This window comes from Rhineura floridana, chromosome 1 (genome assembly GCF_030035675.1).
Source record: "Rhineura floridana isolate rRhiFlo1 chromosome 1, rRhiFlo1.hap2, whole genome shotgun sequence".
Lineage (NCBI taxonomy): Eukaryota > Metazoa > Chordata > Lepidosauria > Squamata > Rhineuridae > Rhineura > Rhineura floridana.
In genome coordinates, this window is record NC_084480.1 from 313,074,130 (window position 1) to 313,096,275 (window position 22,146).

General features: G+C 44.5%; 1 protein-coding gene and 1 pseudogene across 1 annotated transcript; both read right to left on the bottom strand.

Moving 5' to 3' along the window:
* Nucleotides 1-12,088: 12,088 nt before the first annotated feature.
* LOC133377654 (proto-oncogene Mas-like) lies at nucleotides 12,089-21,612 on the bottom strand. The gene is made up of 3 exons (XM_061612094.1): nucleotides 21,555-21,612; nucleotides 13,636-13,795; nucleotides 12,089-12,725 (listed from the first exon to the last, which is right to left on the bottom strand). Exons 1-3 carry the CDS (start codon nucleotides 21,610-21,612, stop codon nucleotides 12,089-12,091), a joined length of 855 nt encoding a protein of 284 aa, XP_061468078.1.
* On the bottom strand, nucleotides 17,954-18,073 carry LOC133375746 (5S ribosomal RNA; annotated as a pseudogene).
* Nucleotides 21,613-22,146: the final 534 nt, after the last annotated feature.

Here is a 22,146-nt window from a genome sequence, read left to right on the forward strand (position 1 = left end):
GTTCTCACAGTGGCCAAGCAGAGACCCCTATGGGAAACCTGCAAACAGGACCTGAACTCAGCAGCCCTCTCCCCTCCTGCAATTTCCAACAGCTGGTACTCTAAGGCATACTGCCACCATCAGTGGAGGTAGAACATAGCCATCTTCACTTTTCGCCGTTGATCGCCTTGTCCTCCATGAATGTGACTAATCCTCATTTAAGCCATCTAAGTTAGGAGTCCTCACTCCCTCATTTGGGAGCAAATTCCATAGTTAACTATACTCTGTGGGAAGTACTTTCTTGCTTCCAATTAGTCATGTTTCCACGTATTGTGCCTAATGAAAAGGAAGGTGTTTATCCATCACCTTTTCTGAGCACTGGACATTGACGCTTGAGTAAATATTGCATCCTTGGAACTCAGAGGGCAGAAAATATTCTAAAAGGATCAGCGTGGGTGGAACTCTAAACAGAAGCAAGCCACATTGCTTCAGGGCCCAGTTTGTGTCTATGTATTGGTACGTATTTCAGAGTGCAGATATCTCTGGTTGTGTCTTCTCTGCTTTAACACGGGCATCCTTTCTACTGGACTAACCCAGTAGATTTTTCTAATCAAGTTTTCCAAAGATCTCCATCATTCTCATTTTGATCCAATGATTCAGTTATCACATCAGGTGATTGACAAGTTGTCCCATGGAGGATTGGGGGAGGATAAGGATCTGACCTGCCAGCTGGATCTAGTACCTCACCCCTGTCCTAGATCCTTACCCAGGAAGGCCAAAAGCAAGCTCATTGCTAAGACATTAAATACTCTTTCCATTAATGGGCCAGGTGACATACTATGGACTTTGTTTTGCTCAATAATTGCACACTATCTAGAATCATACAGTGATAAGGAATGTGAAAGTCATCTAGTCCAACTCCATGCTCAAGGATGAAATTCTATGCCCACCCTGAAATAAACAATCCACACTGAACACAGGTCAACAAGGCTACATGCAGTGCAAGTCAAAGTTACATGTTTCCTAAGTAGGAACTAGCATATCTTATCAGAAATAGAATGATGAAGCTAGATGTTATCATTTTTGGAACCATCACCACAGAGTTTCAACAGAGGCCTCTGTTTATTTTTAAAAATGGATAGTGGTGGTGAAGAATGGAGTGGAGGGGGAAAGGATCTGGAGGTCAAGAACATGGGTAAAGGAGAAGGAGGCAGCAGCAGAATGGAGATAAAGAACTGTGGAGGTGAAAGATGACAACGTGTGTGTGTGTGTGTGTGTGTGTGAGAGAGAGAGAGAGAGAGAGAGAGAGAGAGAGAGAGAGAGAGAATACTGTGTTTGCACTTGGCACACAAAGTGACCTCCACCACCCTTTCTGGCTACTGTGCTGCATTTGCAGTATTTTAACTCTTTTGCATCTCAGGGGGAAATGGTTGCTTGAGTGAGTGCCCCTTAGTTGGTGGCAGGGCAGAGTCTGGGAGGTGGTTAAGTGAGAGAGATTGTGCTTGCTGGCTGAGGGGGGGGGGTTGCACTTGGTTTGACATGCAAACATCTGAGTAGTGGCCTCAGCCTCCCTCCCCACCACCCTTACCAGCGGAGAGACCACCATTGCTATCTTATGGATAAAAAGAATGATTCTACTACCTCTGTATGTGTGTGTTTATTTTTAATGTTGTTTTAGCCTACTTAGATGTGCAGCAGCCAAGGCCAGCACCTTGTAGGCGTTTTTTTAAGTAACTGGAATGTAATTGTAGTGATTACTTTGGAGGAAAAGTAAAGTAATCAGTTACTTTCAGAGCAAGTGTAATTGTAACGGTAATTACTACTTTTTTGGGCCATGTAACTGTAACTGTAATTTATTACTTTTTAAAAGTAATCTTCCCCATCTGAGCAGGACATCACCAACACGTTACCCCACTGCTGGAAGAATTGCACTGGCTGTACATTAGCTATTGGGCTAAGTTCAAGGTGCTGGTTTTGGTGTATAAAGCCGTATACAGGATACAGGATACATGAATCTTACCCCTTATATACCCATCTCATCAGGAGATCCATTCCACACAACACAGGAAGTGGACCTTTTGTGTTGTGGCACCTGCATTTCCCTTGAATTCACTCCTACTTAAAAGTCTGGTTGAAAGAGGAAGGTCTTCAGTAGGTGTCAAAACTCCACAGAGACGGGCCTTTTACGTAGAGATCTTATCCCAGTCTGCGTCTGTGTTGGAACTGTTTTTAAGATTATTTTAAAGATCTTTTTAAGATGTTTTAAAAATGTGTTATCACTTCCTTGCCATTTTGGGCTCCTTCTGGGAAGAAAGGTGGGATATACATTTAACAAATAAATAAATAATGAAAACAATTCAGAAGTATGTGGTTGATGTATGTATTTTTTTAAAAAAGATTAAACCATAATTTGTTCAAGATAATTTGTTCAAGAGACCCAGTGCCTGCAGGAGAAAGGGGACCACCACTGTCCAGGGAGGGAGAGCCGTTGCTGCCTGCCTGTCTGCCTGCTTGCTTCCTGCTGCTGCTGCTGCTCGGCTACCACTACTACCACCCTCTCCCTGTTGGACTCCTGTGCTGCAGGTTGCCACGCCTTGCAGGACCAGGCCCCAGGTACTCAGCCATCTGCGGCTGATTCCTTCCACCTGTCCCTTCTTTGGAGGGGATACATAAGCCGGCTCCTGCTTTGTCTGCCTTTTTCTGGGTCTTCAGTTTTGTGTCTGGGAGAGAGGACTCGGAGCCAAGTGGGGAGATTTGAGGGGGGCCCAATTAGCATAGTGATGGGTAGAGGGAGATATGGCTTTGTGAGGAGGACTTGCCAGGTAAAGGAAACGCAGCCCAGGCAGTTAATGACTGTGCCTTGTTCCAGTCCTCCCCACACCCACAGGTTTGTTGGTTGCCCTATCAGCCAGCTCTCAGGCCTCCGGATGCTGCTCCTAAACGCCAGATCGGTGCATAATTAGATCTCCCTCATTCACGATTTAATTGTGGATGAGGCAGCCGATCTGGTATGTATAACCGAGACCGAGACACACAGCTGTTAGCCAATGATGTATACAAGAGCCAGCAGAAAAATTGATCATAAAAAGATTTGCAATAAATAAATATATAAAATCTGCAAAATAGAAATGTCTGCAATGACCACTTGAAAGCAAAAAAGTTCCTGCCAAAAGAAAACAAGTCTGTCAGGGAAAAGGGATTCTTGGTGTTGCTTTTCCCTTATGGGGTTGACCTCTATCTGCAAGGAGTTTTTTTTATTATTTTAGAATGAAAAATAAATGATACGAGCATGGTGCCATCAGTGTCAAGGGCTACAGAGATTGGATCAGACTTGGTCCTTAACTTAGCAAGGATCTAGCAAGAGGAGAGAAACCCACAGACTTATAGTGCAATGAATTATGTCCTCAGGAACATCCCTTTATTTTTCACTGTATCTAGGAATGGCTGCCATCCATTCCTATGTGAAAAAGTACGTAAACTGCTGCACTGGGTTTAACTCGAGAGAGAATAAATAGCAAGTGGGAACTGATGTGGGGAAGAACAACAAAGAGAACCAGGGTAATATTTTCAGGAAGTAGGGCTAGGGGTAGTGAAAAAAGGAGTTGGATGCAGGTATGGAGAGGATGGTAGTAGTGTAGTGGCAAATTCAAAAGTGCCTGGTCTCTTCATGATAGTCATAGCCACACCCTTCCCTCCTTCTTTTGCTGCTGGGTTGAGAATGAGATCCTCTCCCCCAATAACATACATCCCTAGGAGGCAATCAGCATGAAAGGGGAGTGTGTTAGCTACTGAGAAGAATCTTCTCAGTAGCTGACTCACCCCCTTTCGGCTGGTTGGCTGCAATCAGCAGGAAAGGAGAAGGAAGCAAGTGAGAAGACTCTTCTCAGTGGCTAGCACACTCCCCTTTCATGCTGATTGGCTGATAGGATGCTGGAGAGATAGGGACCCTGCTACCAAAAGGCTCATGTTCTCTGTTAGAAGTGAATGTAATGCAATACATGTAGGTAAGCAATATGCAACTTATATCATTGTTGTCATCCAGAGATATACAGTTTAAATACACCTCTTCAAGATTCTCTGAAATCTTCCAGGTTAAGTAAACCCACAAGGTGGTTGTGGTGAAAAACTTGCTAACTCCATACCCCCACAAGTTGGAGGGCAAAGGCCTGAAGTGGGAAGCCTCCTCCACTCGTGGCAAAAATGGATGTGCTACAAGTACATAAGAGTGTCAATATGTGAAATGTCAAAGGCTATCAAGGGGAGGGTGATTTAGTGACACGGTTATAAATCAGTCTCTGCTCTCTTTCATAGTTTCATGATGCTTCACAAATAGAATGCAAATACAAATATGCAATCTCATCGGTGGTGGAACCAGGCTGGGATGGAGATGCGCCATGTAATACAGGAGATTGTGCCACAGGAGTAGAAGGCTCAGCAGCAGAGCAAGCCTCACTCTGGGTGCAAGAGGCTTCATACGCCGGTGTGATAACTTTACACTTTCACCCCTTGGATGTGCAAAGTTTCCAAAGTGATGGAATTACCAAGCATTTTGTTCATTTGTTTGCTGAAACAGGATCTGGAAAAAAGTCTACTTTGAAGAAGAGATATTATTATTATTGTTGTTGTTGTTGGTGTTATTACTATTGCTATTATTACTACTGCTGCTGCTGCTGTTGCTGCTGCTGCTGCTACAAAATGGGTACACTGCTTATTGCCCAAATAGGCTTCTATGCAGCTTAGAAGTCTAAAAACTCATGACACAAATATTAACTTCATAATTAAAATACAAAAAATCCCAATTCCATTAAAACATTAAAATATAAAAAAACTTAATTAAAATATGCAATAAAATATGTAGAAAATCTGTGGCAGTTTTTCCAGAGGAGAACATTCTTGCTCACCTCTACTTCCATCGGCACAGCTCAGCTTTGAAGGAGAAATTTAAGTAGTCATCATCATTGCATTTGTAATGGCCAAGGGCTCCATTCTTCTCTGAAATCAACTTAGTCACTAAAACTCTTCCAAGCACCACCTTCAAGGATCCCTGGATTGGCGCTTCTCTTTCCTTCCAGTTAAGTAAATCAGTAGATTAACACTGCTGCTGCACACAGTATACCAACTATTCTCATGTCAATGAGATGCTCAGGAATAAAATAAGAATATTCAAGGGTTAACATGACACTTAATGGAATATTGAAAACAAAGAAGAAAAGGAGTGCAGGCAAATGGGCTGTGTAGAATTCTCCTTGTCAGCACCAATGTACACTAGAGCAGACCTTCGTGAAAAGAACCACAGGGCAGATGAGTACAACAAATGGACTGCCTTCAAGTCGATTCCAATTTATGGTGACCCTATAAATAGGGTTTTTGTCATAAGCAGTATTCAGAGGGGGTTTACCATTACCTTCCTCTGAGGCTGAGAGGCAGTGATTGGCCCAAGGTCACCCAGTGAACATCATGGCTGTGTGGGGATTTGAACCATGGTCTCCCAGGTCATAGTCCAACACCTTAACCACTATACAGAGTTGATCATGCTAATGCGGTGAAAAATAACGTAAGATTCTGTCGGAAGGCAGAGCTGGGGTCCCAATCCCGGGGAGCTGGATCCCAGAGAGTTGGGAGAAGAGTATTCAGATGGATGGCAGAGGGAAGGGGGAGGAACTTCCCCCCTTTGAAGCGAAGACGAAACAGAGGAACTGCCAGTGATAAGGTCGCTTAGCAACGGGGAGCCTGAGCCCTCCCTGGACATTCTCACGCCTCCCCCTCTTTCAGGCTCAGAGCAAGAGGGGGAAGAGGGAGGGCTGCTCACAGCCGAAAAGCGGGGAGGCAGTTTACCATCAGCCCCTCCCCTATCCCCCATCCTGGAATCGGAAACTTCAGAAGAGGAGGGGGTGATGCTTCCCCCATCACCGCTCACACGCAGACAGCTGAAAAGACAGGAGAGAAGGGGGGGAAGGCGGGCAGTACCTGAGGGGCAGTTAAGGAGGAGCAAAAGATTGCGCGCCCGTTTGGCCCCTTCTTAAAGAACAGGCGGGAAGAAGTCCCTTGCTCTGTCAACTTTCTCCCAGTGCCGCAGGACCTGTATCCCTGTATTGATTCATGAGAAAACGCAGTCTTTGTTTGGACATTACCCTAATAAAACACGAATTAACTACAATCGTTGGTCTGGTTCCTGAGTCACATCCTGGGCCTGACAGCTTGACAGAGCCACCTAAATCACCCTCAACGCTCTCTTCACTTGACTGGGACAAGATGTCAAAGGGAGCAGCGGGGGGGACAAACCCCACTTCTGAGACGGAAGAAGTGGAACTCCTGAGGACTAAGGTAGCTGATTTGCAGACGGATGTTCAAGCCCTGCTAGCAGCAGTCAAGGCGCTGAAGACGGATAATCAAACCTTGAAGGCCACGATAGACCAGATGCGAACAGCCCCTCCAGCTGCCGTAGTAAAGGTTCCCATTGGATTGCCCCCAAAATACGCGGGACAAAGTGATCAGTTGGCAACCTTCGTGGCTCAATGTGAGTTATATCTGGATGTCAGGCACACGGAATTTCCAGATGATGGGGCTAAAGTAGCTTTCGTGATTAGCCTCCTGGAGGGAGAAGCTGCAAAATGGGTGACTCCGTATCTCGTGAGAAAGGATACTGTCTTAGGAAGGTACAGAGGATTTATACAGGAGATGACCGAGATGTTTCAAGACCCGCAAAGGGCTGAAACAGTAGCGCGGCAACTAGGCGCTCTGAAGCAAGCTAAAGGGACTGTTTCCGAGTACACTAACGCTTTTAAAATTCTGTCCCAGGAAACTGGTTACAATGACGCCGCCCTGATGTTTATGTACCGGAGTGGGTTAAATGCTGAAATCCTGGATGAGTTGGCCAGGACCTCCCCCCCCGCTGACCTACCAGGGCTCATCCGGCTATGCCTACAGATAGATCACCGGATGGAAGGAAGGCATCTGGAAAGGAAGCAGGAGGTACCGAGATACTCAGCCTCGGCATCCCACAACAAGACCCTTCCCACTACAGGGATGGCAGGTAATGCAACTGAGGGACAGGGAGGGGCTAGGCCAAGACTGTCGGAAGAAGAAAAGGAAAGACGACGCCGGGAACGTTTATGCTTTTATTGTTCAAAGCCGGGCCATGTGGCCAGAGACTGTGGACTGAAAGGGGGGAAAGCCAAGCCGTCGGGAAACTAGAACACCCAGTCCACGTGCAGGCCGGTGGACTGGGGGCAGCGTTGTATAAAGGCCCCCCAACGATCCAACCTCCCTCAAAGGGGGTGTTGGTCTTGCCTATTCGGATTACAACTTCCAGAGGAGTGGTGTTTAATTCCACTGCCTTAATTGACAGTGGAGCCTCCACAAATTTTATTGATGCAAAGTTAGTCAAGCGTCATGGAATTTCCCAGTGGAAACTGGACGCTCCCCTAGCTGTGGAGACTATCGATGGGAGACCCCTGAAATCAGGAGGGGTGACACAAGCCACGGAGGAAGTGAAACTTCAAATCCCTGGGCACGAAGAGTTCATTTCGCTATACGTGTCAGATCTCTCGAACTTTGAGGTGATTCTGGGAATGCCCTGGCTAGCAAAGCATGAACCCAAAATAAGTTGGAAGGAGGCGGTGGTGTGGTTCACCTCACAGTATTGCCAGGAGAACTGTCAACCTGAAGGAATCAAGAACACCTTAGCGGGGGCAGTGCAAGAGATCAAGCAAGTGACCCTGCCGCCAAAGTATGAAGAATTCAAAGATGTGTTTGATGAAAAAGAGGCAGAGACTTTACCCCCCCACCGCCCTTACGACTGTGCGATTGACCTAGTGCCAGGAGCCAGCATCCCATCAGGGAGAATCTACTCTCTCACAGAGAATGAGAGGGAGGCCCTGAAGGAATTCCTGGATAAAAACCTGAGGCGAGGATTCATACGCCCCTCACAATCCCCTGCTGGAGCGCCACTATTGTTTGTGAAAAAGAAGGGGGGGGAACTCAGACCCTGTAACGACTATCGCTCATTGAACCAGATCACCATCCCCAACAGCTACCCGCTGCCCCTGATCTCAGAGTTGCTGGACCGACTGCGCTCTGCAAAAATCTTCACGAAGTTGGATTTGAGAGGGGCGTACAATCTGATCAGAATGAAGGAGGGAGATGAATGGAAAACAGGATTCTTGACCGCTTACGGACAGTATGAATACCTGGTCATGCCGTTCGGGCTTTGTGGAAGGCCAGGAATTTTTCAAAAATTCATGAACGACGTGTTTAGAGACTTGTTGGACACGTATGTAATCTGTTACTTAGATGATATCCTGGTGTTCTCAAAGAACCAGGAAGACCACGACCAGCATGTGAAGACGGTGTTGAAGAGACTGAGAGAAAATCACCTGTATGCTAAATTAGAGAAATGTGGATTTGACCTCAAGTCTCTAGACTTCCTTGGATATCGAATCTCAACGGAAGGCATGGAGATGGACCCAGGGAAAGTAAGCTGCATATTGGACTGGGGCCAACCTGTCACCAAAAAGGATGTACAACGGTTTTTGGGGTTTGCCAATTATTACAGAAAGTTCATTCCAGGGTTTTCCAAATTAACAGCTCCTCTGACTGACTGTTTAAGGGGGAAGAAGAAGTTTCAATGGACAGAGAACACCACCAAGGCCTTTGAGGAGCTGAAGAGAAGGTTTGCTACTGAGCCCATTCTGCGCTTTGCTGATCCGAACCACCCTTTCGTAGTGGAAGCAGATGCTTCAGATTTTGCCATCGGGGGGGGGGTCCTGCTACAATTAGACCAAGAAGGGAAGGAGCTGCACCCCTGTGCGTACTTCTCTCGGAAGTTAAAGCCTGCAGAGAAGAACTACACAGTTTGGGAGAAGGAGCTGCTGGCCATCAAGGACTCTTTTGAAAACTGGAGACAATACCTAGAGGGGACCTCTCATCGAATTGAAGTGCGCTCCGACCACAAGAATCTTGAAAGCCTCCAAACAGCCAGAAAGCTGAACCAGAGACAGATAAGATGGTCCCAGTTCTTCACTAGGTTTAACTTCCAGATTACTTACCATGCCCAAGCCAAAAACCAGAGAGCGGATGCCTTATCCAGACAGCCACAATACAAAGAAAGTGAATCCGAGGACCAGCGTCAGTACGTAATCCCGCCAGAGAAATTAACGTTGGGAGTATGCCAGCCTTCATGGGAAGAGGAACTCAAAAAGGCACAACAAGAAGATGCAGACACGCTAAAATATCAGCAGGAGACGGGACAAGGTCAAGACTCAGAAGTAACCTTTCACTGGAGAAATGGACTGTTATGGTTCAAAACCGCCAGATATGTGCCAGAAGGGGAATTAAGGCTCAGAATCCTACGCCAGTGTCATGATTCCATCACAGCGGGACACTTTGGGATTTACAAGACCATTCAGAACGTGGCCAAGGACTTCTGGTGGCCTAAAATGCGTCGGGATATTGAGAGTTATGTAAAGTCCTGCTCTGTCTGTCTGCGGACAAAAACACAAACAGGGACACCAGCATGACTGTTACAACCGTTGCCTGTCCCACACGAACCCTGGAAGGACCTCTCCATGGATTTTATAACTGATCTACCCAAGTCCCAAGGAATGACAGTCATCTTAGTAGTGGTGGATCTACTTACCAAAATGGCACACTTTCTTCCTTGTGCAGGGGCCTTAGAGGCTAAAGAAATGGCCAAGTTATTCATAAAAGAAGTCTACCGGCTGCATGGATTGCCAAACAGCGTAGTCTCAGACCGAGGAACTCAGTTCACAGCCAAATTTTGGAGAGCAATGTGGAAACAGTTGCAGTCGGAATTAAAACTCTCCTCCGCCCATCACCCCCAGACAGATGGGCAGACGGAACGCTTGAACGCCGTTTTGGAAAGATATTTACGAAGTTATGTGTCCTATCAACAGACTGACTGGGTATCATATTTGCATTTTGCAGAGTTCGCCTACAACAATTCTCTGCACTCCAGCACTCAACAAACCCCGTTCTTCGCTAATTATGGATTCCATCCTAAAGTCTTTCCAAGCAGCTCAGAAGGAATGCTGGTACCGGCAGCTGAGAACTTCCTTAAGGAATTGCAAGCGGCGCAACAGACACTGAAACAGCAGTTAAATGAAGCCAAAACGGAGTACAAGCGAGTTGCTGACCTGCACAGGAAGGAGGGCCCCCCCCTTCAACCGGGAGACCAGGTATGGCTATCCACCCGCTTCCTCCAGATGCCGGGCAAATGTAGAAAATTACAAGACAAGAGGGTGGGTCCTTTCAACATAGAAACTCAAATCAATCCCGTGGCGTACCGACTGACACGTTTAAAATACATCCTGTGTTCCATCGATCCCTCTTAACGAAAGCCGCCCCTCCCAGTGAGTTACGGCCGGAGGAACCTCCCGGAGCTCCACTCCTGGTAAATGAGCAGCTTGAGTTTGAAGTTGAGGAGATCTTAGATTCCAGGATCAGACGCCACAAGCTGCAGTACTTGATTCACTGGAAAGGCTATGGGGTGGCTGACAGATTATGGGAAGATGCAGCTGATGTGCATGCTCCAGAATTGGTAAAACTTTTCCATCAATGTTTTCCCCACCGTCCCAAGCCAGACAAGGGGAGGGGGGCACAGCCTGGGAGGGGGGATGGTGTCGGAAGGCAGAGCTGGGGTCCCAATCCCGGGAAGCTGGATCCCAGAGAGTTGGGAGAAGAGTATTCGGATGGATGGCAGAGGGAAGGGGGAGGAACTTCCCCCCTTTGGAGCGAAGACGAAACAGAGGAACTGCCAGTGATAAGGTCGCTTAGCAACGGGGAGCCTGAGCCCTCCCTGGACATTCTCACGCCTCCCCCTCTTTCAGGCTCACAGCAAGAGGGGAAAGAGGGAGGGCTGCTCACAGCCAAAAAGCGGGGAGGCAGTTTACCATCAGCCCCTCCCCTATCCCCCATCCTGGAATCGGAAACTTCAGAAGAGGAGGGGGTGATGCTTCCCCCCTCACCGCGCACACGCAGACAGCTGAAAAGACAGGAGAGAAGGGGGGGAAGGCGGGCAGTACCTGAGGGGCAGTTAAGGAGGAGCGAAAGATTGCGCGCCCGTTTGGCCCCTTCTTAAAGAACAGGCGGGAAGAAGTCCCTTGCTCTGTCAACTTTCTCCCAATGCTGCAGGACCTGTATCCCTGTATTGATTCATGAGAAAACGCAGTCTTTGTTTGGACATTACCCTAATAAAACACGAATTAACTGCAATCGTTGGTCTGGTTCCTGAGTCACATCCTGGGCCTGACAGAGTCTATAGATTCAATTGAAAAGACCAAAAAATGGATTCCAAAGGGGAGAATGATTATTGTCCATATTAATGCACAAACAATTGCAGACAGGTGTTCTTGCTGGTGGCCAGATGACCAAGAGACACCTCTCAGCACTGATATGTCAGAGGGCTTCAAAGGTTGTGTGATTTAGTGAACATTGTAAATCAGTCTCTGCCCTCTTTCACAGTTTTGAAGCTATGAACTAGAGATGCTTCACAAACAGAAGCAGAATGTAAATACAAACATGCAATCCCATATTTGGTGGAACTAGGCTAGGATGGGTATATACTATGTAATACAGAAAGCTCTGCCACAGGATTAAAAAGCTTCAGCAAGCAAGCAAGCCTTACCTTGTGTGCAAGAGGCTTCATGCCTTGGTGTCATAACTTTACACTTCCACACCACTGTGGTGCAGAGCTTCCAGTGTGATGGAATTGCCATGCATTTTGTCTATTTGTTTGCTGAATCAGGTATTTGGGGGGAAATAAACTTTGAAGAAGGTGGTGGTAGTTTTATTATTATTATTATTATTATTATTATCATTATCATTATCATTATCATTATTATTATACATTTATATACTCCTTAATACCAAAATAAGCTTCTAAGCAGTTTACAAGTCTAAAAGCTAATAACACAAACATCAACATATTAACATCCATAATTAAAATACACAAGAAATTATCTCATTGAAATATAAACATCTATAAAATATGCAATAAAATTCTTCAGAAAATCTAGGCCTGTGTAACCTTTTGCCAAAGCTGAACTGTGCTGTTGTTCATCTCCATTCCCACAATGTAGCTTGGAGAGATTTAAGAAGTCATCATCATTGAACTGGTGATGGCTGGAAGACTCTGATCTTCTCTGCAATCAACTTTGTCACTAAAGACTCTTTCAAGCAGCATCTTCAAGGCTTCTCTGCACTGATGTGTGTTTTTCCTCCCGGTTAGGAAATAAATGAATGGATTAACACTGCTGTTCATAAGAGCACATATTATACAAATTGTCACTTCATTGTCATCAAAAGGAATAAAATTAAAATAGTGAAGGGTTATCGTGGCACTGAGCGGTACACCGAAAATGAGGAAGGAAAGAAGCGTAAGCAGGAGGGCGGTGAAGAACTTTCCTTGTTGATGTCGATGTAAGCTACAGCAGACCTTGATGAACAGGATCACAGTACAGATTAGTACAACAGGCAGACAAATTAGGAGGTTGATAATACTAATGACTTGAGAAATTTTGTCAGAGTATTCAGTTGAAAAGAGAAAAACCTGGATTCCAATGAGCAGGCTGGACACTGTCCATATTAATGCACAAACAATTGGAGAAATGTGTTCCAGACGGTGGCATCGGTACCAGATTGGGAAGACAACAGAGAGACACCGCTCAGAGCTGATGGCTGTCAGTAGATATAGGCTAGTGACGTGTGTGGAATAAAACACCACAACACTCAAATGGGCGCCAAAAGAAGGGTGATCATCTTCTCCATGAAAAAAGCAATTTTATTTATTTTATTTTTTATTTATTTTATTTCATTTTTAAACCGCCCATAGCGAATAGCTCTCTGGGCGGTGTACAAAAGATTAAAAATACAGAAATACAAAATATCACAATAAATAAACTGAAACAAAGAGATTTAAAATTCTAACATGAAACACATTAAAATGCCTGGGAGCATAGCCAGGTCTTAACCTGGCGCCGAAAAGATAGAAGCGTCGGCGCCAGGCGTACTTCTTCGGGGAGGCTGTTCCACAATTCGGGGGCCACTACAGAAAAGGCCCTAGATCGAGTAACTGTCCTCCGGGCTTCCCGATGGGTTGGTACCCAGAGGAGGGCCTTAGACGCTGAGCGAAGTGACCGGGTCGGTTCATAGCGGGAGAGGCGTTCCACAAGATACTGCGGTCCCACGCTGTGTAAGGCTTTATAGGTCAAAACCAGCACCTTGAATCTGGCTCGGAAGCAAATAGGTAGCCAGTGCAAACGGGCCAGAACAGGTGTTATATGCGCTGACCGGCTGGTCCTCGTCAGCAGTCTGGCTGCTGCGTTTTGCACTAGCTGAAGCTTCCGAACTGCCTTCAAGGGCAGCCCTACGTAGAGCGCATTACAGTAGTCCAACCTAGAAGTTACCAGAGCATGAACAACTGAGGCGAGGTCATCCCTGTCCAGATAGGGGCGTAGCTGGGCTACCAACCGAAGGTGGTAGAATGCATTCCTTGCCACCGTGGCCACTTGCGCCTCCAGAGACAAGGAAGGATCGAAAAGAACCCCAAGACTACGAACCTGTTCCTTCAAGGGGAGTGTAACCCCATCTAGAACAGGGTAAGCATCCACCATCTGGGCAGGGAAGGCATTCACCAACAGTGTCTCAGTCTTGTCTGTTACAGAAACTGTTACAGAAACAAGGACACATGAATCGGCTACGGCCAGGTTCAAGATGTAGGTGGTGATGGGATTCTTCTTAAGGATGAAGCTGAGAAACCAGATGACAATTCCATTCCCCACCAGACCAAGTATGACTGCTATAAGGAAAAACAGAGCACCAAACAACACCAGATAGATTGTGAGAGAAGCATTCTCAGATTCAGCATCAGCCTTTGGGAATGCTGACGGGCTGTATTGTCCAGGGATCCCATCCATGGTGTGTGTTACAGCAAGTGATGCCGTGCTCACCTCAGTCATGACGAAATATCTTCCTTTGGATTCTTCCTCTGTTCTTCTCCTGCAAGCATCAAGGAGGAACATTAGGAGATCACCATCACTAAGGGCCAGGCTAGATATGTTTTGAATTATACAGCCACGAGAGTATACTATAGCCAGCATGGATTTTTCACATTCCGCAAAGTTAAATTGAAAATACCCCCATGCATTCTGATGCTTCCGATAAGCTCATTTCAAAAGAAAACCTTACAAAACTTATTGTCCTGAACTCAGAAAAGCTTGCTTAACAACCTTCTTAGTTTTTATGGCAATACAAAAAACAGTCAGAGAGAATTGAGAGTTCAAAGTCTAAAAAGAGAGAGAAAAAACCCAGAGCCCTTTTGGACTTTTTTCTGTCAGAGTTCTCATAATCTGAGGGCAACAAGGATGATCAGGGGACTGGAAACAAAGCCCCATGAGGAGATACTGAAAGAACTGGGCATGTTTAGCCTGGAGAAGAGAAGACTGAGGGGAGATATGATAGCACTCTTCAAGTACTTGAAAGGTTGCCAGACAGAGGAGGACTGGGATCTCTCCTGAATCATCCCAGAGTGCAGGACATGAAATAATGGGCTCAAGTTACAGGAAGCCAGAGTTTATATGGAACAATTACCTCGGCAGGTGGTGGGCTCTCCAACACTGAAGATACTCAAGAGGCTGATGGATAACCACCTGTTGAGTTTGCTTTAAGTCGGATTCCTGCATTGAGCATGGCCTTTCCTAATTATCGCTAGCATGGAATTTGCCTTTTTTACAGCTGCCGCACACTGGGTCGACATTTTCATCGTGCTGTCCACTGCAACCCCAAGGTCTCTCTCCTGGTCAGTCACCGCCAGTTCAGTCCCCATGAGCGTATATGTGAAATTCAGATTTTTTGCTCCAATATGCATAATTTTACACTTGTTTATATTGAATTGCATTTGCCATTTTTCCGCCCATTCACTCAGTTTGGAGAGATCTTTTTGGAGCTCTTCACAATCCCTTTTTGTTTTAACAACCCTGAACAATTTAGTGTCGTCAGCAAACTTGGCCACTTCACTGCTCACTCCTAATTCTAGGTCATTAATGAACAAGTTGAAAAGTACAGGTCCCAATACCGATCCTTGAGGGACTCCACTTTCTACAGCCATCCATTGGGAGAACTGTCCATTTATTCCTACTCTCTGCTTTCTGCTTCTTAACCAATTCCTTATCCACAAGAGGACCTCTCCTCTTATTCCATGACTGCTAAGCTTCCTCAGAACTCTTTGGTGAGGTACCTTGTCAAACGCTATTTGAAAGTCTAAGTATACTATGTCCACTGGATCACCTCTATCTATATGCTTGTTGACACTCTCAAAGAATTCTAATACTGAGACAGGACTTTCCCTTGCAGAAGCCATGGCAGAAGCCATGCTGGCTCTGCTTCAGCAAGGCTTGTTCTTCTATGTGCTTAGTTAATCTAGCTTTAATAATACTTTCTACCAATTTTCCAGGGACAGAAGTTAAGCTAACTGGCCTGTAATTTCCGGGATCCCCTCTGGATCCCTTTTTGAAGATTGGTGTTACATTTGCCACTTTCCAGTCCTCAGGCACGGAGGAGGACCCGAGGGACAAGTTACATATTTTAGTTAGCAGATCAGCAATTTCACATTTGAGTTCTTTGAGAACTCTCGGGTGGATGCCATCCGGGCCTGGTGATTTGTCAGTTTTTATATTGTCCATTAAGCTTAGAACTTCCTCTCTCGTTACCACTATTTGTCTCAGTTCCTCAGAATCCCTTCCTGCAAATGTTAGTTCAGGGATCTGCCCTATGTCTTCCACTGTGAAGACAGATGCAAAGAATTCATTTAGCTTCTCTGCAATCTCCTGATCGTTCTTTAGTACACCTTTGACTCCCTTATCATCCAAGGGTCCAATCGCCTCCCTAGATGGTCTCCTGCTTTCAATGTATTTATAGAATTTTTTGTTGTTGGTTTTTATGTTCTTAGCAATGTGCTCCTCAAATTCTTTTTTAGCATCCCTTATTGTCTTCTTGCATTTCTTTTGCCAGAGTTTGTGTTCTTTTTTATTTTCTTCATTCGGACAAGACTTCCATTTTCTGAAGGAAGACTTTTTGCCTCTAAGAGCTTCCTTGACTTTGCTCGTTAACCATGCTGGCATCTTCTTGGCCCTGGCGGTACCTTTTCTGATCTGCGGTATGCACTCCAGTTGAGCTTCTAATAGAGTGTTTTTAAACAACTTCCAAGCATTTTTGAGTGATGTGACCCTCTGGACTTTGTTTTTCAGCTTTCTTTTTACCAATCCCCTCATTTTTGTGAAGTTTCCTCTTTTGAAGTCAAATGTGACCGTGTTGGATTTTCTTGGCAATTGGCCGGTTACATGTATGTTTAATTTAATAGCACTGTGGTCACTGCTCCCAATCGGTTCAACAACACTTACATCTCGCACCAGGTCCCGGTCCCCACTGAGGATTAAGTCCAGGGTTGCCGTCCCTCTGGTCGGTTCCATGACCAACTGGTCTAGGGAATAGTCATTTAAAATATCTAGAAACTTTGCTTCTTTGTCATGACTGGAACACATATGCGGCCAGTCTATGTCCGGGTAGTTGAAGTCACCCATTACTACCACATTTCCTAGTTTGGATGCTTCCTCAATTTCATATCTCATCTCAAGGTCTCCCTGAGCATTTTGATCAGGGGGACGATAGATTGTTCCCAGTATTAAGTCCCTCCTGGGGCACGGTATCACCACCCACAACGATTCTGTGGAGGAGTCTGCCTCTTTTGGGGTTTCGAGCTTGCTGGATTCAATGCCTTCTTTCACGTATAGAGCGACTCCGCCACCAATACGTCCTTTCCTGTCCTTCCGATATAGTTTATATCCAGGGATAACCGTATCCCACTGGTTTTCTCCATTCCACCAGGTCTCGGTTATGCTCACTATATCAATGCTCTTCTCTAAGACCAAGCACTCCAGTTCTCCCATCTTGGTTCGGAGGCTCCTAGCATTAGCGTACAGGCACTTGTAAGCAGTGTCTCTCTTCAAGTGTCTTTGGCACTTGTGGTTAGGCTTGTGGTAATTTTGCTCTTCTGAATTTATATCCTGTGCCCCTGCTCTCACAATGCCTACTTCTAGGCCTACCCCTTTTAAAATTTCATCATTTCTTTGGTTTTTATCCCAGGGGGGAGGTTTATTCCGAACCAGACCTTCCTCAGCTCCTGTCGGGTTTCCCCCCTCAGTCAGTTTAAAAGCTGCTCTGCTACCTTTTTAATTTTAAGTGCCAGCAGTCTGGTTCTATTCTGGTTCAAGTGGAGCCCGTCCCTTTTGTACAGGCCCAGCTTGTCCCAAAATGTTCCCCAGTGCCTAACAAATCTAAACCCTTCCACCCGACACCATCGTCTCATTCACGCATTGAGACTGCAAAGCTGGGCCTGTCTGGCTGGTCCTGCATGTGGAACTGGTAGCATTTCAGAGAAAGCCACCTTGGAGGTCCTGGCTTTCAGCATCCTACCTAGCAACCTAAATTTTGCTTCCAGGACCTCACGGCTGCATTTCCATTGTTTCCATTTCCATTGCAAGGCCATTGTTGTCATTGCTTTATACTGTTACAAACACTATAAATGCAAACACACCATACATTTAAAGCACATTATTTTCCCCAAAAAATCCTGGGAACTGTAGGTTATCACTCACACAGCTACAATTCCCAGGATCCTTAGCAAACTACAGTTCCCAGGACACTTTGGGGAAAATAATGTGCTTTGAATGTACCTAGATCTTTGATGCTTAAGTGTTTAAACATGGGAAGCAGATGTAACTGTTTAAGGACCACAACATCCTCTGCAATATTTTTCCAGATTAAGTAGAAAGCTTGATTGTTGTTATATGCCTTCAAGTTGATTACAACTTACGGAGACCCTATGAAAGTTTTTTGGGTATATTCATAGGACTTTCATGGTAAGAGGTATTCAGAGGTAGTTTACCATTGCCTTCCTCTAAGCCTACGGCACCCGGTATTCCCAGGCAGTCTCCCATCTGAATACTAACCAGGCCTGACCCTGCTTAGCTTCCGAGATCAGACCAGATCTGGGCGTGTTCAGGGTAGTATGGCCATAGGCAGAAAGCATAATTAGGTTTAAGTAAAGTTACTTCTCTTCTCCTGTGGGAAGTGGACGTTTTGGAAAATTATCTCTGAGTGCCCCCCACCCCTGGTTGAAAAGGAGAGACTATGTCGCAAGGAAAGAAGAATCTGGAGGAAGGCAGCAAACTTAGTGTGAATTCTCAAGAACCTACTCTGGAAGCTCATCGAATCCAATTTGTCTCTGCAAAGGGACAGTGATTTCACTTGCTTAGCAATTAGAACTCCTGTTTCTCCTTCTCTTTCTGGCTGAACAAGAAGGCTATGATGACATCAGAATATGACACAAAACCACAGAGCAGAGGGAAGGGCGCAGAGCTTGATGAAATAATCTGGATTTTTTGTTAATGTTGATAGTTCATATCAGCCCTCCCCCCCCCCCAAAAAAAATAGATAACGTGCAGTGGGAGTAAGACAATGTTTTTCCTTTCACTGCAGATTCCCAAAAGAACAGTGAAAGGTTGGTATTTATTCATGGTTGTTCTTTACAATTGTTTGTGAGGATGTGCTAAAGGACTGTGAGCAAAACTTTCAGAGGTTGGGAAAGACCAGGGAAGACCCTACCGTTAGGCACAATGAGGCAGCTGCCTCAGGCAACAGTAAATTAGCTTGCTGCTAGGGATGGAAAAAGCTGTCAATTTCTGCAGAAATCTTCATGAAAATTCATCAGCATTTTAGTGTGAATTCCTTCCAATAAACACATTTATGCAATTAATTTTCCCTAACATAAAGCAATGTTGTAATGTATTTTCACTAATATATTCATTTTTATGAAGACTTTCCCCTAATATATACATTTCTGTAAATACTGTTTGGTTGGAGATGTGCACCACAAAATTCAGATAAGTGCAAATATGAAAGGCTGGCTGTGTTTCATTTCGGATATTGTGTCAGGTGCAGTGAAGAACACGTCCTGTCAACCACCACTCTGGTGGAAGTGTGCCATCTTATATCCTTTGCCTCCAGCAGCAAAATATCTTGGGCCAGCCCTGGAAAAGGCTTGATCTCTTTTTCTTGACAATCCTTGCATCTGGGGTTACCAGCAGACTTACAGAAAAGCAACCACTTGTGCAGTTGTGTCTGTGAAAGATGCATGACGTGCATACGTCAGCTTGTGAAAATTGTCCTAACATGATAATGGCTAATAGTCAACCTCAGGCCAGTGGATGCAATGGAACGTCCCCTCCTTCTTCTCCCTCAGCAGCCTCCCATTCCTCAAAGCTTGAATGGCCTGCTGAAAATGTTGGGAATAGGGATAGGGAAATGTTGGTTTCCCTCAGTTTCTCATTTTTGTGGAAAAAAATAGCCCTCGTGAAAATTCATCAGCATTTTAGTGCACATTTTTGTATGCAAGTTTGGTTAATATATACAGTTTTGCAAAGCAGTTCCCCCTAATATAATGCATGTTGCATGTTATTTTCACCAATAAATGTGTTGTTATGCATACTTTAACCTACTATTTTCATTTTTTAAATATATATATATATTGATTTGGGGCAAGTAAGCAACTTAGGCCCATGTATCAATCAGCATTACCCATCATTGTTTCATTTTCCCACTTTCATAAGATCCAAAGGGCATTGCACCAACATCTTAACAAGCCCATCAGGTAGGATAGACAGAGTCTGACTATCTTTGTAAGAACATAAGAAGAGCCTGCTGGATCAGGCCAGTGGCCCATCTAGTCCAGCATCCTGTTCTCACAGTGGCCAACCAGAAGCTCGCAAGCAGAACCTGAGTGCACGAACACTCTCCCTTCCAGTGGTTTCCTGCAACTGGTATTCAGAAGCATACTGCCTCTGACTGTGGAGGCAGAGCATAGCCATCATGGCTAATTGCCATTTATTCTGTGTCAGTTCTGCAAGAGTTCAATCATAAGTCTGTTCTGTCTTGTCTTCTGCCCTGTTTTCTGTGGATTTTAAAACAAAAGAAATCTCATTTAAGTTGTATGCACTTTTATATTTCCCTAAAATACACATTGTGTATACGTTACCCGCCTAAAATGTGCGTTACTGTATGTGTTCATACGCCTTTCCTCTAAAATATGGATTTTGCATACATTTCCCCCAGAAAATATACTTTTTGTATGTGCACTTCTGAACCAAAACGCTATTGAAAAATTCAGGGGAGAAATGCACAATTTCACTCCTCTGCATTTTGTCTCACCACTTTGCTGGGATAAGGAGCACAAAGCTAATTGGCATCTATGCTATGGGGATGACGATCACATGGCCATAATGATCAATCATTATCTGATGCCTTAGCCGTTAGCTGTAAAAGTGTGATTAATTTATCTTATTTATGCGACAGCTCAGTCTGATAGTTCAGATCTTGCTCTTTACCCCTGTAGTAAAAAAAGCCCCAAAACCTAGATATGTACATTTCAGTTGCTTAAGAAATAAGCGCCCATTCTCCTTGCAACAGGGAATTCACTGGGGAAACTGGTGGTCAAGAAGATCCAGGTAGTGCTTATTTTCTGAAATGATCTCAGACTTCCTTGGTAGCCATAGCCCATATTCCTTGTTGTTGAAGTTTTAGGTCTAATCCTTCACATGCTGGGAATGGTTGGAGGTGCTCATTATTTTATTCCAGATGATGCAGGCCTTCACTTTTGTAGGATTCCTGAAAAGATCCAATCAAGAGCATAGTAAATAAATTCTCAGAGAAGCCTAGCAACTTTGTTTCAAAAAGGTTCAAATTTTTCAATAGTTACATCCTAGAAGGAGAACTGTATCAAAATGGCAGTCTAATGGTATCAGACTCCATGGAGAAACAAAATGATAAGGAAATGAGGAGATGGAAACTGTTGGATATGTCAAAAGCAAAAAGGTGACTTCTATCATATATGGTGGGGGTGCAACAAAAAAGCACAATTATTTTGGCAAATGTTGGTAGGAATGCTCGGGAAATGTTTCAGATATGGGTAGCTATGGAACCATTATTGGGTCAATTATTAAATAACACACAAGGGCAGAAGAACTTAAGGAATTACCGTATGCAGATTTTGTATATAGTGACCACTGTGAGGACACGACATGCAAAAACATGGAATCACAGTAGACCTCCCAAAAAAACCTTGAAGTAAATAGGAAAATCTGGGAACAACTAGAAAATATAAAATTAACTGCGATGCTGAACCAGTATAAAATTATTGCAGAGGACTGGATTGGAAAGGGACAAATGGATGCCAATTGTTATATACATTTAAAAGAACTTGGCATCATGGACATCAGAACATAGGAAGCTGCCTTATACCGAGTCAGATAACTGGTCCATCTAGCTCAGTATTGTCTACACTGATGGGCAGCAGCTCTCCAGAGTTTCAGGGAGGAGTCTCTCCCAGCTGTATCTGGATACACCAGGAATGGAATTTGGGACCTTCAACATGCAAGGCAGATGCTCTGCTCCTGAGCTGTGGCTCTTTTCCTAAAGGCCATAGCTAGGCTGCTGCCATCAATGGCTTCTGTTTAGTAAGGAAGAGAAAATTAGTTTTATATTTTTATATGAGCATTTATACATGTATAGGTATTCACAGTTTATAATTGTGGGTGTTTATAGATGTGTACATGTATGTGTGTAAATATGTTTGTGTATATGTGTATATATTTGTGTACCGATGTGAATTTGGACACAACTGTCTAGTATCCTTTTAGGTTATTTTTGCATGTTGTTTCTTATGTTTTGTATGCACAGCTTTGATCTTATTTTCGTATCAATAAAATTAAACAAGCTAAGGAAAGTGATTGTTATAAAGTATAGATAAATATGGTATTATAATTATACTATAATGTTTGAGGGCTATTTGAACTATAATGAACTATTATTAATAAAATTGTTTAAAATAAAAAAGAGCATGATAAAGACAGGCTGAATACTGCTCTTAAAAGGTATGAAGGTACTGGAAAATGTCAGAAGGTGTCAGGAACATCTCTCCTCTCTGTATATGTTCAGAGACATCTGCATTTTCTTCTCCAGGCTGAAAACTTGATGGTTTTTCACTAACATGGCAGGCAATCTGTCTTAAGCAAGCTGGACAAAGTTATACACATGAGC